The following is an 18723-nucleotide window of genomic DNA, read 5'->3' on the forward strand; positions in this document are numbered from 1 at the left end:
ATTGAGTAATTAGCCGTATTTACGAGAAAACATGATTTTTCGTCCTCTAAATCACAAAAGTAGCTATAAAAATAAGCACTATCGAAATTTCAATGGTTCCTACGTGGTTACAGGTTCCTAGGACCCCCAAAAACATTTCCCGGGGGTCCGTATCCGCGTAGGTTGAAAAAAAAATTTGTCGCGATTCTACCTCAAAAAATGCGTTTCATTTGGAGAATTGCTCATATACAGACACACATGTGGGAGTTTTGGTGATTTCTCTGCAGCCGCGCGTATACTCTTGGGCATTATAAAGCTGTATATTACTTATAATGCCAGGCTGAGACTTTGCAGCGAGCTGCCATCTTTTTTTCCTTTTTTCTTTTTCAACTCTGTTGTATTTACGAGCTTTGATATACATCGTACACTCGGATGGAAATGACCAAAAATAATAAAATTATGACGTCTTTCTTTTTTTTTTTTTACTCGAAAAAAAACATCGAGATAAGGTCGAGTTTTGAATTGTTGATTCGCAGCTCGTTCGAATTCTTGACGCTCGATGCAGTAGCGACAATTTAATTAAACGACGCGACATATTGCAATTTTATTAAACGTAATTTATGTAACGCGTAAACATTTCGTACACAAGATTGACCTTGAAACGTCTTAAACAAAATTTGAAGCAGTACAGATTGTTACAAATTGCAACTGTTTCATTGAATAATTATGCAGCCAGAAATTTCGTCAATTTAACAATTGAGCAACGTATGTGCGCGTCGAGACGAACCTCGCGCCAATTCATACGGTCAACATACGTATTACAGTAGCTGCGACGAATACCACCATAAATCATGCAATTGTCCGTCTCCAAGAAACAATGATTCGCCTCCAACAGTGCCACGATTTTCTCAAGCCCCATATAAAAACCACATTCGAAAAGAGTAAACTCGAAAGACATACGAACAATTTGAAATTTATCCGCGACCCTCGTATAAATATTATTTGTACTTTCACCTATAATACGCGCGCGTGAATCGACGCCCATACTGACATCGATCCTTGTGTACACGTTCCGCGAGAATAAAAAATCCTATTAGCGCGCCGTATGCATCATGTGGGCAGTGATAGCGGCGCGGCACGAGTGCACATAGTCGCTCAACTGCCATCGTAGCAGCGCACGACTACTATACGTCTACTCCATTAACAATATCAGCTGTATATAGTATAACAAAAAGTCAAGAGGTATATCGCGTTGTTATTTTACGCAGTGATTTTTAGCTAGATCGAGAGCTTCGCAAACATTGCGAAAGCCTATACGCCAATACAAAGAAACAGAAAGAGAGAGAACGAAAATAAGTTCGTATATATACCCCGCAGAGAGAGAGAAGGAGAGAGAAAGAGCGAGAGAGAGATGGTCCAAGCGATGTTTTTATTGAAACGGAGTTTCGAGCGGATTCATTGTGTGACTCGCGTTCAAGCACTCGTATTGAATATTCGCGTATCGCAAAGAGACTCGATCTTTCGCCGATGACCCAATAGTTATTTTTTGTTTTCATTTCATTCATGCCGACTCTCACGTGAGAGAGCGTGCGTAACAGTGTGGGGGGGGGCTTAAAGAAAATCATACACCGTTAATAGCAAAAAAAAAATTGTCAATGAATGTATTCACACCCGAGGAGAAACAGCACATTTTATACGAAGTCAAAATAATGACAATAATTCACACATGCATCCATATTTGCATCAACGTTCGCAAACTACATAATACATATCCTATACCAGTAGAATGCATAAACATTAAAGCCGCTCCGGTTATGTTTTCAGCCTGCGATTGTCATCCCATCGGGGCCTCCGGTAGGACGTGTAATCAAAGCACCGGCCAATGTCCGTGCAAGGACGGAGTCACGGGCATAACGTGCAACCGATGCGCCAGGGGCTACCAGCAGAGCAGATCCCACATCGCTCCTTGCATCAGTAAGTACATCCATACATACATACATACACACTGCATGCATGCAGGTAAGCGTATAATATGTGCGTAGAAGGTGTATAGAGTACAAGCCACACGCGCGCGTTCACAGCTCAGCTGCGGTAATCTTCTCGCGCGTTTGCGCTGGTAGCAATTTAACGAAAACAATCGAGTTTGTATTATATGCCGAGAATTCGTATAGCTACAATAGCAACTACTTTAATATACACCATAATACGTATGGAATATTTGTCTCCAATTTATAAAATAGTAATTCTTGTTGTAGAATCGCGTGTGAGGTAAGTGGCGATGATTCTCGAAATATAATACATCTCGACAAGAGAACATTGTACCGATCGATATAAATTGACTAAATGTGCATGCCTACTTTTCGCTCTCTCGGTACAACGGAAACGAAGAAAAAACAAAAGTGGCTCGATACGGCAAGTGTATCTCGGCTATCACTATACTAAGACTAATTCGACAAAGAAATTTGCCATTGAAACCGACGGTGTACGACCCGGCCATTAAATTCAATGCGCGTGTTAAACGTGTTTTGCTGACGCTGTACCTGTATACGTTATTATACGCCTGTGTGTGCTTTTTTTGTTTGCCTGTTACAGAGATACCGAGAGTCGTGCAGACCCAAGGCATCGAGGGCGAGGACAGCAGCGAAAACGAAAACGGCGAGGAGGAGGACGAGGAGAGATACGAGAACCGAAACGGTGAGTATTCTTTTTTTCACGATATAATGCGGAATTTTCCGCTTTTATCGTAAGCACGACGTGCGCATATATATTGTGATTTTCGCGTGTGCTCGACTAAACTTTATTGGGCCGAAAACGGACGCGCACCCCCCGCTTGATATAGTTAGCTCCGAACTTTTCTCACATATACATTTGAACGATGCTGAGAAAATCAACCGCACAAGCCAAGAGTAAGTACTTTTACCGCGCGCAGTGAACAGTAGCAAAGCCCGGCCAGATCGCTAATTCGTTTCTTCCTTCCTATTTTCTCGCACGAAACGAACGGATAAGAGGCAGCGCGGGGCCAGCTACTGGGTGCGTGCAAAAAATTCCCATCACGTACAGGCCACTGTATAAAGAGCGCAACAACAAACAAAAAAGAAACGATCGAGCGAGGAAAATTTTCGACGCCAGTATAAAAGCCGAGGTTAGGGGCTAGGTGTCGAAGAAGAAATGGGCGACTGGCACGTGCGCGCGGGCGAATCTCACGGTTAGGAGCCACCGCAGGCTCACTCGATATCCTGCAAGCTCGACTATAAGAGGTAAAAGAAAAAGTGAGTAAGAGAAAAGCTGCTGCTGCACGCAACGGGCGAGATCTACTTAACGATTTAATTAAAACTAGTCAGCTCGCGCGTGACAAGCTTGGGCACTGCACGCGCGAGGCAAGAGTTTTCGGCACGAACCCGCGGCTCGTACACACCTGCTGACACCCTCTTGGCCGACTTCGGCTATTTTTATTTCTTTTTCTATTTTTTTTCTTCTTCTCGTATACGCATTTACTCGCCAATGTGGCGCGCACGTATTATATAGTCGAAAAGCTGTGCTTTCTCCGTTTCTAGTTCTCGTCGTCGTCGCCGCCGTTGTCTTGTGTCTCGCTTATGCAAATTCGCGCATAGCTGTACATTAAATCCAGCACGGTACGCACAGCGCAGTAACAGCAGCCGCATGGCATTATATTCCCAAGGTATATACGCCGGTGTGTGCTCACACGTAGAAGCGCGAACATCAGCGGCGGCGCACTACAAGCGCGTAATATTATAGTCGAAGACGTGCGCGTATCATGAAATTGCAGTACACGCGGGAGCATGCGGCAAAAGGAGTCGACGGCGCAAGCGGCAGCAGCGACTAGTAGCAGTATATAGTCGCAGGCATGCGAATCTCTCGCTGTAATACGCATAGAATACCATATAATATAATACGCGCCGAGACCGTATACATGTAGGTATATAACTGGCACGCACGTACAGCGCGAGCCAAATCGAAAAAGCTTAGATTATCTATTATAAAGGCGCTGATACGGTGAGCGTAAGAGAGGTTTTCTCGACCCGCTACATTTGAGGTGTACATATTATGTGATGTCCTACACAGATACATCTTTGCCGAATATTTCAATAAGGCGTCAACGCATCGAAAGTCCCAATCATATCAGCAATGCCTACGCCGGTACCGTTGTTTTACTATTCTTTACCATTCCTTACCATACTACATTATCATAATCTACTTTACCATAATTACCATCGGTCTAACTCTTTTATCAATAATATTAATATTAATAATAAGTACATAACAATAAAATTAAACGATGCTAATTGAAACAAGCTATCAAAAAATATAAAAATACAAACAATTATATTAATAATTAAAAGTCAAACTTAGAGATCACCATGTGCATTCACATGGCGAACTTTTATTTTATTTAAATAATTCACAAAACACTTATAACACCTAGCGATGTTTCATTCGGATACTTTTATCTTATGTTAAATAGGTACAGACCTTTAATCATAAGTTACAAACAAACTGAGTGTATTAAATTAAAATAATTTATGACGGCGTAATTTTGAAACTTCCGAGTCATTATACAACATATGCCATTATTTCTATGAACTATTTTACAGCCTTAAATATTAATTAAATCATTTTATTTTATTTAACTTATTCACATCGAAACACATTTACAACACTTCTATCAGAAAACATTATTGTAAACAGCACTTTATTTATTCGTTGTATGACGTCACTTTTTGCACAAGTCGTTCATCACTGTATTTTTCACTGCACTGTATAACATTTGATATCAAAACCCTTGTAACACCACGGCGTAATTTGGTATCATAATTTTAGGTTGATATTTTGTTAATTGTACTAGTTAATAAGCAAAATTAATAAAGTTTTGCCACGAGCGCCAGCCGATCGGTCCAACACGACGGTTGCTCGTCCCAACTTTTGGGCAGTCCGCAGAAAACATATAAATACGGGCCTCCTCAGAGGCAAAAATTGGCGCAAAGCGGGAAGAGCTATTTTTGGGCCACCGGGTATGAAAAATACTATACAGGCCTATGCCGCAAAAAAAGGAAGCACCAGAGAACGTGTTTATCGGCCTCGGCTTCGATTCGGTTACTAATTACATGTCCTCTAGGATTTTTATTATAAAGGTCTTCAGTACTTTTACAATAAAATCTATACAATTAATTATTCACAAACTAAACTCATCAGACAAGGGACTTTAAGCTATTGGGATCGAACACATGCTTTAAAGGCGTGTTTCGTAAGGTCATATTGGATTAAAGGTTACAATTATGTATACAGTAAGAAAGTCTCGAGCAGTAATGATCGCAGTTATATATTCCACGTTTGATTGTAATTTATTATCATTTCGATGTATATAGTCTCGGGAGATCGTGTATTGCGCCGTGCACAGCTTGTGCGGAGTCGAGATAATAATGCACAAATTATATATATGTACCGAAAGCAATCGAAGTAGTAGTAGTAGTAGCAGCAGCAGCAACAGCAACAGCAGCGAAGATGTCTTTTCTGGCGTTTACGGCTATATGAGTTTGAGTGTGCAGTAAAACTTTGAACGCATTTATTTATATTACAGTGTATATTGGTATACCCCAAAGAGTATTCACACTTACTTTATTCACCAAAAATTGTTTTTATGTACAGATAGAATTAAAGTAAATAAATGCAGAAACTCCCTAGTAACAATCCTAAACTTCAACAGTAGCCTGACGAACAAAAAAGGACCACTTAAAATGTTTTAAATGACTTTACCATTTATTTACTTGTTTTTCGTCATTTTCCTATTATAATTTAGTCATAAATTGATACAAATTCGAAGCATAAAATTATGTTGCAAATATTGAATGCATTTAAATAATAATTTAATAGTTTTCAAAAATGTCGACCACTTTAAATACGATAATGCTATTTTCATCTTTACTACTAGATGGCGACTGCCTTGATCTGTAAATCTGCAAGTGGCTAAGTCAAAATGATTGTATAAGTCAACTTACGGGGTTTTCAAATCTTATACATTCGGGTTTGTCAAATTTACGTTTTCAAATCGTAAATACAGGCATATTATTGCCATCAATTGACCGTACTTACTCATATATTGTATACGATTTCTTTGTTAGTCTAATAATAGAATCGCCCACCTTTATCTTTTTATTTCCTGGTACAATTTTTTTATTATTGAAATTAATAAACATTGTTTTGGGGGGAGCAATGTTTAGTCCAAGTTTCTTTAGGTTTTTTCCAATGGTTTGATTCCTTGATTGCGGCAATATTGTAAGCAGAGACTTCAGAGATGAGAAAGGTCTTAGCACAGAAACTTGAATGAATCTTCTGTACGAGCATCACTTTAGTAGCAGATCGACTCTATAGATTGTCGTTATGAAATCTTATAAATGAGTTGATTATAGATTGAGCTTTCAAATTTCGCTATTTGAGGTGCAGGAGCTGTCGCTCAGTTGATCCTTAGCGTCTAGATCGGAGAGTTTTCTAATTAATCTCGTTAGTCTGGCCTTGAGGTTCTTGCAGCTAATGTTTTGCTTGGTGTCGGTAAGCATGAGCATCAGTCCGTCAGTATCGTAAGTGAATTCGTTTGCTAGTGGGTTAATTTTAAATGCACCGTGAGTCTTTGACAAAAATTCAACGAGTTTATCGACATTGAGCGGGTATTGCTTTCTGTTTTTCTCTAAGTAAGCCGTGGCAGACTTGATACTTTCTTTTATATCCGAGATGGAAAATTTGTCCTCCCGATGCTTGAAGCGTTTAGCTTTAGGCTTTAGGATGGTCTTGAGAGTCGAAAAAGCTGCTACCTTCGCGTCGGTATCTAACTGACTAGAATGCTGCTGCAGGGTGGATGGAGTCGAAGCCGGTCTTTTCAGTGGTGCAGACGTTGCAGCTGGCGAAATTTTCTCCGCGCTCGGGCCAGCAGATGCAGCGGAAGAGCTGGGAACATGTTCATCCGAACCATTAGCTGAAGCAGCATCAGGAGCACGATCCTGAGCGTCCTCGCCATCTGCGCTTTTGCAGTGTTTGGCTATGTGACCTTCCTCCTTGCACAGAAAACAAGTTAATTTCTCGGAGGACAGATACAGGGTAAACAATGTGTTGTCCTGCTGTATCTCCAAACGGGGAGGAATTTTCGACAGGTCGCTCAGCTTGACGTACATCTGACGTCTGAAGCAGCACACGTGCTCGTAGCCCGGGTACTTCGTACCTGATCGGACCAAAGTGATCGGCGACACGGGGACGATTTGCAGCTTCTGCAGCTCCTCGATGATTCTCTCGTTGGTGATCACTGGGCAGACGTTGGACAGGAGGATGCGTTTGGCCTGCGATATAAGGGGGTTGATGGTGAGCCTGTGGCCCTCGATGTCGATGGACCTGCCCGAGAGCTCGCGTACGAGGATCTTGTTGCTGAGGTAGATGCACACGCGATTCATGGAGATGCGCGAGACGAATCGCACATTTCTCGGCTGCACCAGAGAACCGACGGCGATGGTGTACGAGTGGATCGAAATACCGGCTATAGAGTCCAGGGTGATGGCATCATCTCTCATGGGATATTTAAAGTGTTGAGCATTGATTGAGTACGTTGGCTTTTGTTGATTTTTTGGATTGGTGGTCGAACGAGTCGTGGGGTGAGCCATTTCTATTGCGAAAAAGCTTGGATAGTTTTATATTATATTTTATTTTATTGATGTGTAACGTCTTTTTTACTTTATTTTCTTTTTGTGAATGATCCTGTATATCAGGACGGTTGGAAATCTGCGTACGTCCGGGGACCTTTGCGCACAGATTCGAGTCACTTTAGTCTTTACAAGCAAAAACAGGAGACAAGCGGTCGAAAATAGGTGTTTACTCGTTCGACGCTAACAGTCGAATGTCTCGAACGCGCCGTATACAATACGTATTTGCAATCGGACGCGATTGCGCTCGAACATTTGTCAAAATAATATTCCATGCTACGATGTATTGCGTGACAGAGCTACTGCGGCATACCAATGTACCCTCGATGACTCGTATAGTAGCAAATAAATATACGTAGCTTGTTCGTATAGTTGGTAGTTCGACGTCACGAATTATATATTATATATTTATAACTACTTGATTTTGCAATGAATATAATATACGTTCGATTTCGTTTTATCGAGGAGATAAGAAAAATACCAATATAAAAAAAAGTTAAAAAAAAACTTATCAATACGTAAAAAGTCGTGTTTTGACGTATCCGCCGCAAAAAAAAGCTCGTGATGAAGTCTGTATCGGCGCGCAGCAGACGATCGCGTGCGCAGTATACCACAACTCGACTCATTATGCATTTGATCATCTGCATTCGTATACGCAGTACATACGACGATTTTTTTTTACACGTATACCTATATCGACACTCCAGCCTCGTAGCTATCACTCGAGCCGCGATGATTTCGCGCTCACGCAGCAGACTATATTATAGATGTGCGCGAGGAGACTAGCGCGCGCATAGTCACTTATATACGTGTACGTATACACTGTCTGTGTGCTGTCTGATTCTCTCTCTCTCTCTCTCTCTCTCGTATATACACTGTAACTATATAGTGCCGTTCGGTGTGTGCACACGCGGACGGACCCGCGCGCGCGCGCGTGCCACTTTCTCACCTTCTCTCTTCTGCACTGATGCCAGCCTGATACATCGCGACTCGCTGCTCTTGCGCACTCGACGTTTTCGCGGTGTGCACATAGCCAGAGCAGAGAGCCCATACCACGAGCGCGCGCGCATATACACGCGTCCTCGCCGTCGACGTCGTCGTTCTGCGCGCGCGTTTTATTTATAATGTATATAGTCTTCAGTGATACGCGCGCACGTCCGACTTCTGCTGCTGCTGCTGCTACCGACGACGCCGACGCCGAAGCTGCTTACTGCTGCTCATGTTGCATATGGCATGCGCGCGCGTTTGCGCACCAATGACCGATCTCGTCGCGTTTATTCGACTATTCGAAGGCTGCACGAGTATGTTTGTTATTTTATTTATGTTCGAAAAATCGCTGCTCATTTTCAAAAGCTCGCGATCGCTGTCTACTCGATCATGCGTGATGCTTTGAATGTATTTACTGTTTACGAGCTTTGGAGGTTGCCATTGCCAAGGTATACTTTCTTCTCTCGCAAAATTTTCAATTGTTTCTTGTGCATACATTTAATGAAAGGAAGATAAGTATCTTTGCTAGTACACGCAACCATATAACTGAAACTCGCAATGCGCATTGTACATGATAATGTGGGAGAACTGAAAAGTGCAAAAAGCTCCAACCAAACAAATTCACGCGAGCCTCGTACGTGGGCCTTATGATTCTGAAGTTTCTCGTGTATCGATTTTTGTATCTAATGTATAATAACCTATATATACTACAGCGCGAGAAAACCTATGCAATATTCGTCCACAATCATACATGTACGCATGGTGCACGAACTCGTATGGGCTAAAATTGAAAGCCATAAGACCACAGAGATACGGAGAGAGCCAATGTATGTGTATGTGCGTTTGTGTGTGCGCACGTATGCATACATTGTGTGTTCGTGAGCTGGAAATATGCATAAAAGGCAGAGAACTGGTCAGCCACTACATAGCCGCGAGCCTCTTTTTCTCTCTCTCCAGATGAAATTTATCAGCAGCGGGCAGCAACACGCGCGCTCGGCTCCCTTCGTTCTTCTCTCTCTCTCTCTCTCTCTCTCTCTTTCCTTTTTCTCTCTGTCTCTCCGCCCACGCGTGTGCACGCGTCGGCAGGCAGTTTGTATATTTATACATATATAAAAAAAAGAGCTACCATACGAGTCGGACGGACACGGGCTCTCTCTCGAGCAAAGGATACCGCCTCTGTGTACGTGTGCGTGTGTGCACCTTATATGAATTTACACTAGCGTGCTATCTACGGAGAGAGAGAGAGAGAGAGAGAAAGAGAGAATGACTAGAAGTGCTCCGGTGTGCAGGATATAATATAAGCAAAGGATACAAAAAAAATCTATACGTACGAGAAGAAAACTGCCGCTGTATAATGCGCGTACGCTCTACCTGTATGTGTGTACCTGCGCCGAGCACATGCGTATGATGCCCCCGAGCAGAACGTGTGCACGCGCGCGCGTATACGAGCGCAAGTGCGGAGGCGGAAAAATGCTTCCGATTAAATCTCCACAGTATTCCAGCTGATGATTTTCTTTTTCGCCTTGATGGACCTAAGCTTGAGTCGCTTGTCTATATAATATATACTCGCATCTTTATTTCGTGATTTTTTGATACCGGTTCAATGACTTTCTTTCCTATCATTCGATCAGCCTGTCTGGACACTAGCTTTTTTTTGTCATTGCGATGACAACTTTTTCTCAAATTTGTTAATAACATACTTTTAGCAAAAAAAAAGATTCTTTTCAATTCCTTGCATGATTACAAGCAAAAAAAATTACTCGTATCATTTTTTCGTTCGATGTATATTTAAAAATTTAAAAGTCGTTAAAAACTCGAAAAATCGATTGACTGTGTCCGATTGAATCGAATTAACTCTGTACTTGTAAATGCCCATATATTTTGTTCTAATGAACGGATTTTCAATTTTATGTATTTGTACCACGTTATTGAAAAAATTTAAGATTCAAAATCTAAAAGCAGAATTTGTTATCAATATAATATAGAAATATGCTGCGAGTACCCAAAAAAAATCTCGGATTCCATTCATTTATGCGAGTCAAAATTATTTTTATGAAAATAAGGGAACACCATTCATCGAATTTGTGATCAAGCTACAAAAATGAAAGCCCGAAGTTGATAAAGAAGACAAGCCTCTGCTGCGTTGTACCACTTCAGTACATAATATATCTGAATACAGATATTCTCATGATCACCCCGAATCGATCGTCAATTTATTCCGTGTGTGTGACAGGTTTGATGTAATTTACGCCAACGAATCTGGACTGACTTATTTTCACGCGGCCTGCAGGCGTGGCCTAGAAGACACCGTCGAGCAATTTCTCGTAGCCGGAAAAGATCCCAATTATCTCTGGGCGAGTACAGGTGATTCACCACTACACTTGGCTCTAGAAAATCAACACGCATTTGTGGCCCGATTGTTGCTGAAACATGGCGCCGATCAGGAATGGATTTACTCCTCTGCACTGGATGCTGTTACGCTCACTACTGTATATTAAACTGCCCCCCTCGACGGAGAAGAAAAAGATAGGAAATAGCAAAAGGTGGCAGTCTAAGTCGTGTATAATGCGTTACAAGACCTGCATTCGAACCCCGCATGCGTGCTAGACTTGCTCTACGTGGACTCGTGCCGACAGGCCACTTGATTAATCACCTGCAGCCGACGCGCAGCTTGCACGTATATTCCGAACGAAGCTACTTATATGATGACTCTTATTAATTTTCCACTGATTTTTCACGCCATTTTTTCGTGCTGACGCGTATATAGCCGCTGCGAGATCACAAGCAATATCGGCATGAGAGTTTCATAGGACTATATCGTGGGAACGCGTGTGTATACGATCGGCAGCGGCAAGTATAATTACCTTTCTCGATATTACATATAAGATCTCGATTATGCTGGCTTTATTGCTAATTCCTAGGGCTGCTTCATTACCAAGTTATGAGGCGACTCTTCTCCTTTTTTCTGTTCCATTTTATTATTTATTCGCGAAGTACATTTATGACGCATCGAAAATGATAAATAAAATAACTCGTTAACGACGTTGGCCGGCATTTTTTCTTTGGGAACCACATACTCACGTAAATTAGAGTATAAAAACGTGTGATTACGCTTCATATTTAAACCACGTCCGAGGGTGGTTCCATTATAATTTCAGTCACACCATTCCATTCTCAACGGATTAAGGAAAAATCTCTTACTATCGCACGCTTACATAGTGTAACTCGTCGACGACGACGGTGGCAGCCGCAGCAGCATCAGCGCGGCGAGAGCCATTTGTCTTTTACGTTAAATAGTACATAGTACACTCGTTGGCGATGAAGAAGGCGTACGCGCCGCGTAACAAGAGAAGAGGTTCAAAACCACGCGGTCACCGGCAATCCCCTCTCGCGCGTCTATTCACGGCCATTATTATAAGACTTACATATTCATGCTCGCGCCCCCTCGTACATTAACCGGAATATAATTGTTAAAAGCCGCTGGACTGTGGACCGAGGGGGGCGCGAGTGTACCTTGACAAGGAACGAGCTTTTCGAGTCAAGCCCGCGTGAAAAAGAGGAAACGAGAGTGAGAGCGAGAAAGGACGACGACGACGTCCTGCCCGTGCGCTTAGCCCGCTAATGAGATTAAACTTCATCTTCATTGTTGGGCAGGAATGTGCTGGATTTGTTATACTTAGGGCTAGCAAAGAGTCGCTTACTTTTTTTCCGATTGTACTACTCTCTTTTCTTGCTCGCGTCACCGAGCGCGCCTTAACCAGTGTAAATCAAACGTTACTTTTTTGCGCTGCCTAATGCTCTTCGTGTATACTATAAATGTAGCTATTGTTGTAACACCACGCAGAGCCGCAAACTCACAAATCTTCTTTTGACAAAGCTTAGGAGTTCCGAGATACTAAGGCGATGTGTGTCTGTGTATGTATAAAAACACGCACACCATGCATTGCGCACGCAATATATATATCGACGTTTTATATTGTCTCCTCCTTGCGGCAATAAACTTCAATCAAAGTCCCGCTATGTGCGCGCGAGCGAGGCATAATATATATCTATAGACATCCAGTGCTTGCAGCTAGTTACGATCGGATTCCTTTGATATTTCGTATCTATGTGTACCCAAAGCAAAGAGAATTAGAATGTGCTCGTGTGCAGACGCAGCAGCCTCCCTTTTATGGAGCTTCATTTTGTTTCTACAGGGAAAACAAAAAATTTCGCATGCAACGTTGCGTATTTATTATTTTTGTTGTTTGTTTTAAACTTTAGTCACTCATAAACAAGATGGGAAATACCTTATTTGGGCGTGCGTATGACGATGATCGACAATCTCTCGTTAAAATTTGTTGGTAATTTTGTCTTTTTAAACGTTTTCGATGTCAATTTTTACCCGTGCGAAATTTTCAGCGGCAATTACGATCGATATTTTCCATATCGACAAAACTGGTTTGTTTCGTCGTGCAGCGAGACAAAAATTAACTTTATCATAACGCGACTAAGGTATATATTATTATTAAGCATATAAGTTCTTAGTTAGTCGTGCGCGCAGCACATTCGGATGATAATCGTTTCGCACATTTTATCGATTCGTGATTCGACATTTTTCCCAAAGGCATATTATTCTGGACTCTCTCTTGCTCACTCTCGCTCTTTTAGTCTCGCGAAATTTGCCTCTTGCGCTTTGCATTTATTCGTCGAACGACGTAGACGTCGTAAAATCTTTTTACGCGCTGAAAAATCTTGCGTGCTCTTGCACAAAAGTCAAATTATTCGACATAACGAAATATATTATTGGACGATATTTTACTTTGAATTCGCGTAATCGTTATACGCGAGAGCTTATGAGCGTATGTGGTCAAAGCAGCAGCGGCAGCAGCAGCTTTAGCCAATATCGTGACAAATCGTGTCAACCGCCTTGCACGAGCTTTATTGCATCTTTAACGCACGCGGCTACGGTCTCCAGCTAGATAATAAAATCGACGTCCGCTGAATATACATTCGTTTTATCGCTCATCGATACTTTTTCGTTTATAAAACTCGACGTAAAAAAGTCCGCTTGAAACAAAGTTCGCCGTAAAGCGCCCGAACACACATTATCTTTGCGAGCTCTTGTCAAGCTGCTGTTATGAGCACAAGAAAAAAGGAAGGAGAGAGAGAGAAAAGTTTCGAAAAAAAAATCTTTTTCTTTTTTAAATAAAAGTCACCGGGCAAGTAGTTGACTTTATAAGTACATACATGGACGCACACCTCGCGCGAACGAAGATGAGGAGAAAGAGAAGAGGAACAAACAAGAGCTGCGAGTATAATAAGGAAAAGTCTTTTTCACTTTATCGGTGCAACATCCGGTGGCGCGTGGCCTTAGCTCTCTACTTGCCGAGCGAAAAAGAGCAAGCCTCAAAGCCAAGTTATTCGCTCTTGCGCGCGCGAGCCACTAGCATAAGAGGTCTGTACTGCAGTAAGCACACGAGTGTTCGAGTCGCGTCGCGCGCTCGTGTGCAGCATATATCCAGCCTGCTGCGCCTCAAGTCCTCACGTTTTTCACGTTACAATGTTAGCACAGCTTCCGTGTAAGTTTGCTGACTTTATACACTGCCCTTGTGCCGTACGACTTTTTAGTATATTACGTAACTGCTGCCGTTTTGAGACGCGACGTTATATCCTCGCGGCGCATTGACTTGTTTTTGTTTCGCTTATTGAGCTATGTGCGCCGAAAAATTATATGCGTCTAAAAAGTTTATTCAGCTCTCGAACATAGGCTGTAAAGTTTTTCAGCTCGTGCGAGCATGATCGTGCGCAATATCGCGCGATATTATATGCACATCGAGGTCATACTGATTTGACTGCGATACGAAAAAACAACTCAAACACAATTCTTTAACTGTATTGCCAAAAAATCCCTGCAAACGCTCATTCGATATGTGTGCGACTATCCGTGTCCGTTTATTTTTTGTTACCCTCCTATTCTCGCGATTTTTGCCGCATAAAATCCTATACGTACACGAACATTATTCTCGTAAAACTAGTTTTCTTCTTCGCTACGTATGAGATCGTGTAGGAAAAAAGAAATCCAATTTCCACATTCGTAAGCAGCTGCAATAAAACGTCGTCATCGTCGTCGTCGTCCTGATGTCCTTCGTTAATAATAAAAAAAAAAGAAGAAAAAGAAGAAGAAAATAAGTCAAAGCATCTCGCGCACGGGGCTATTATTCTTCTCTTGCTGAGCTTTTTTCTTCTCTTACTTGAACTCGTCGTCGCTTCGGCTATATTATCAGTTCACCCGTGCCTCCGCTATAATTCCTTTGAGGTTTCGAAATCGCGATTCCGAGAGAGCAACGCGCGGCGGCGGCTGAAGGTGCAGGCGTATACTCTCTTTGCGGCACCGTATGTACACGTACGTGACGCCGCAAACAGACGTGCACAATTGGTGTGCAATAGTCGAATCGATCGGTTTTTCTCTAGATGTTGCTTCGAGATCGCTCGTAATTTTCATTGAGAAAATTATGAACAGCAGAAACAACAGCAGTACACGGCAACAAATCGTTACTATGTAATTTAATCTATATAAAATGTATTTTGTGTTTGTGCATGCGGGGTAAGAAACTCGCCGCTGAGCAAAGGTACAGCGGCAACGGCAGCAGCTTGCAGAATAGCATAGCGCATTCGTGAAATTCCCGATCAACTATTTGCGAAACTATCGAGAACGAGGAATAAAGCCTTGGCTGTACACCAAAGGTATATAATACAGTAGAGCCAAAAGGTTGACCGTCTGCGTTTATATATACGTTTATTTATACGTGTAATTCCTGTCTCACCTCGCGCTTAATGCAAACATTTTCTCTCGACGCATATAGCACGTGGTACATTGTATGTATATATGGGTGTTGCAACATGTACTCTCGGAGAGAGAAAATTCCAGAAGCGGAGTATTATACATAAAATCGATTCTCGCATCGAGGCTGATCCTCGCTCTTATCTGACTCGGTGCGCGGCGCAGAACAAGCCGGTGAATCGGCTTCTATATCATGAGAATTAATTATACAATTTAATACTCGGGCTGTTAGGGATAATTAACATCTTGCGCTCGGGAAAGCATGCGTCGGCGAAAATCCTTATCGAAGTCAACCATTGTTCTTTGTCCCGCGCAAAAGTCTTTGTGTGTATATCAAAACTTAAGATGTTATAAGGCAGCGGCGCGCGGGCTAGGGTAGAGAGAGAGATGCGCGCCCGAGCTCGAGGGTGCTCGCGTCGTGTACCGAACGGAGAGTTTGAGCCTTAGCTGCTACTGCTGCTATACGCGGGATTCGTGTCTCGGCTAAATCCACAAAAATTGAACGGATTATATAGCGCTTTATCTCATAAATTTTCATTCGGGCTCGGCGAAGCCAGGTATCGATTTATATTACACACGATGCTGCGCGGAGCACATTGCAGCTTTATATATAAAGCTCGATCGCAATTTTCGCGCAGAAAAGTGCACACGCGATCGTGAAAACTTGTGTGCGCAGAAAATGTGTAATATCGTAAATATTTCACGTTTATACCGAGAGAGAAACGAGAGACGCAGTCGCATACATTTTTAATTTTTTCTCTCCCTTTTCTTTTTTGCGGTTATATAACCGTATATACTAGAATGGGAGCTTTCCCTCCGTCATGTAGACTAATCGAGTAGTGGATGATCGTGGCTGGGAATCTTTTCTTGCTGGTATAAGCTCGACAAAAAGTTACAACGGAGTTTATAATAGCTCGAATGACTTGAACTTTGCCTCGCGTCCGGGGATGGGATCAACTTCGAGATAACTCATTGGAGAATCGTGCGGTAAAAGCAATCTCTGTGATAACTCGAGTTTAGAGCCCAAAATATCGCGGACGTACGTATAAAGCGCGGATTGCTGCTGCCGTCGGATCTCTCGAGAGTCTTTGAACAAATTATTACTTTTCCGTAAATGAAATTATATTATATGGGCGGAGTTTATTGGCTGCGTGTGCGTGGGCAGCCCGCGCGAGCTTTCCGTAAATCAAATTAGCTGCAATAATTATACGAGGCTATGGGCTTTACGAAATGTTTGCGTAGCCACACACGAATATACAGCTTAAAGCCAGCAGCAGCATATTTGCGGGGTGAACGATCATAGGGTTTTGTACATTATGCTCGAGCTGGTTCCGCCTAGTGATCCGTTAAAATCCCATTATTCACCGCGTGAGCGCAGCAGCAGTAGCGCCCCGAGAATTGCTTGGACGCGGCTCTCTTTCTCTCTGGGCTATGTCGTCGTCGTGTCAGACGAACGAAGCCGAGCTTTTTCTCCTATACGCCGCAGCCGCGCAAGCTCCTTTCGGACCATTTTTAACAACGTCGGAAACAGCATCTGAAGGTACATTCATTATTTGTTGCCGAGCTCGTTTATTGAAAATGTGAAACCGCCCGGCTATCCGCAAAGATACATTAATAATAATTCTTTTTGTTTTCTTTTTCTTCGGCTTGAGTTTTTTCTCGGTTCGTTGCGATCGCGCGATGATTAACGCGCAAGCTTACACGAGTTGCGATCAAAGCACAATGATAGCAGCAGCGTCTTATTTCACAACGCGCGGGCTGTCGGCATCACCGTGCATCGACCGCAAAAAATAAATATACGGCCGAATAATCAAAGCTCTCGCGCATTACTCCTTCATGAAAGCAAGATGAATCCTCAAGGCCCTCAAGGCTGCTGCGCAAATTCCGCAAGCGAAAGCGACCAAACCTCAGTGACCGCAAGGAGTGAGTACCACCACGTACTGCGTATATATCTATAGAGTTACACACGCAGAAGTACAAGATTGCACTGGGCTCGCTCTCCCTCTCATTGTCGATGTCGAGCTTTCTGTCCGTGCCTCTATCTGTCTCAGCTCTTCTAGGCCCAACAAGTTGGCCGACGAGTAAAGCCCGAAGTAACGAGAGCTTTACGCCGCTGCAGTCTGGCCTAGCTCTCTCTCTCTGTCTCTCTCTGCTGCTGCAGACAATGCGCGCAAATTAAACGACGATTCGAGCAATTAACGTGACGTGCGTGGAAGAGACACGATATATTATATATAGAAGCGTCGGCCGTTTGTTATATTATCGTTTGGGCCTCAACTCGACGCGACTTCCTTTGTCTCGGCAATTCAAGCGTGAAATCTATAATTCAAGCCCAACCACTACTATATATATTCCGCAAGCTTTTCTATATATCGAGCTCTACATTGGTGGTGGTTGTGCCTCTTTAAAGTAAAAGGTGCCCTGCAGCAGCAGCCACGCAACCATAGATATACATAGACGCGCTATGCTGCCGCAGGAACGCCTTATAATTTACGCGCGTGGCTAAAAGCTTCACTGAGCAGGCCTTCCTACTTCCGCCTACTTGTAATTTCTTTTTCCACAAGCTGCTACTCCTGTTGCTGCTGCTGCCGCTACTGCTGCTACGGTGCGCGCAGTCATGCGGCGGCCTATACCAGCAAAGACCGACGCAACTCAAGTTTTGGAACTTGTGCCTGCCCGCGAGCTCCTTTCAGGCGTAAATCTGGTTTTGTTGATTGTCCCCCGCGATAAAAGTGAATTGTTGTATTTCCCCTTCTATTTGCGCCAGTTGGAATTACTTTTGCGATGCTGGATATGCTTGGAGCACGAGAAAGATTTACAGGTGAACTTGCCGTACGCGCCTGTAAGCTATCGACGTAAGGATATCTATAGGGATATTTCTGAGCGGGGGCCGAGGGACTTGTTATTTAAAGTAGCTGCTGATTGATTTTATTCAATTTTCGACCGCATTCAAAGCTGTGCGCGCCACTATACACGGATTTTCAGTATTACGGGTCTTCGGGATATTTATGCAGCTAATTTATATGCTAATGTGCTCTTTGTATATAGGTAACTATAAATAGGTATTTTGATATCCGATAATCTGAGCCGCACGCGAAAAGACCGGCTTCCGAGTTAAGATGTTACCGCAGATACATTATTTAGTATGGTCTCGGGATAAAGCAACTTCTTACGTTAAAAGGATAATTACATTTAAGGCAGTTGACAAGTTCTTCTTGATTCGTCGTTTATTGA

At 42.8% G+C, this 18723-nt stretch overlaps 1 protein-coding gene across 1 annotated transcript in view; it reads left to right on the forward strand.

The window, feature by feature from the left end:
- LOC106654466 (netrin-1-like) overlaps nt 1-18723 on the forward strand; it is a 177765-nt gene that overhangs the window by 133920 nt on the left and 25122 nt on the right. The window contains exons 3-4 of the mRNA XM_014374379.2: nt 1804-1953; nt 2572-2673. Of these exons, the coding sequence (XP_014229865.1) occupies nt 1804-1953; nt 2572-2673 (252 nt within the window). The remainder of the gene's footprint in view (nt 1-1803; nt 1954-2571; nt 2674-18723) is intronic.

The sequence above is a fragment of the Trichogramma pretiosum genome, unplaced genomic scaffold, assembly GCF_000599845.2.
Source record: "Trichogramma pretiosum strain Unisexual culture from Peru unplaced genomic scaffold, Tpre_2.0 scaffold47, whole genome shotgun sequence".
NCBI classification, from domain to species: Eukaryota; Metazoa; Arthropoda; class Insecta; order Hymenoptera; family Trichogrammatidae; genus Trichogramma; species Trichogramma pretiosum.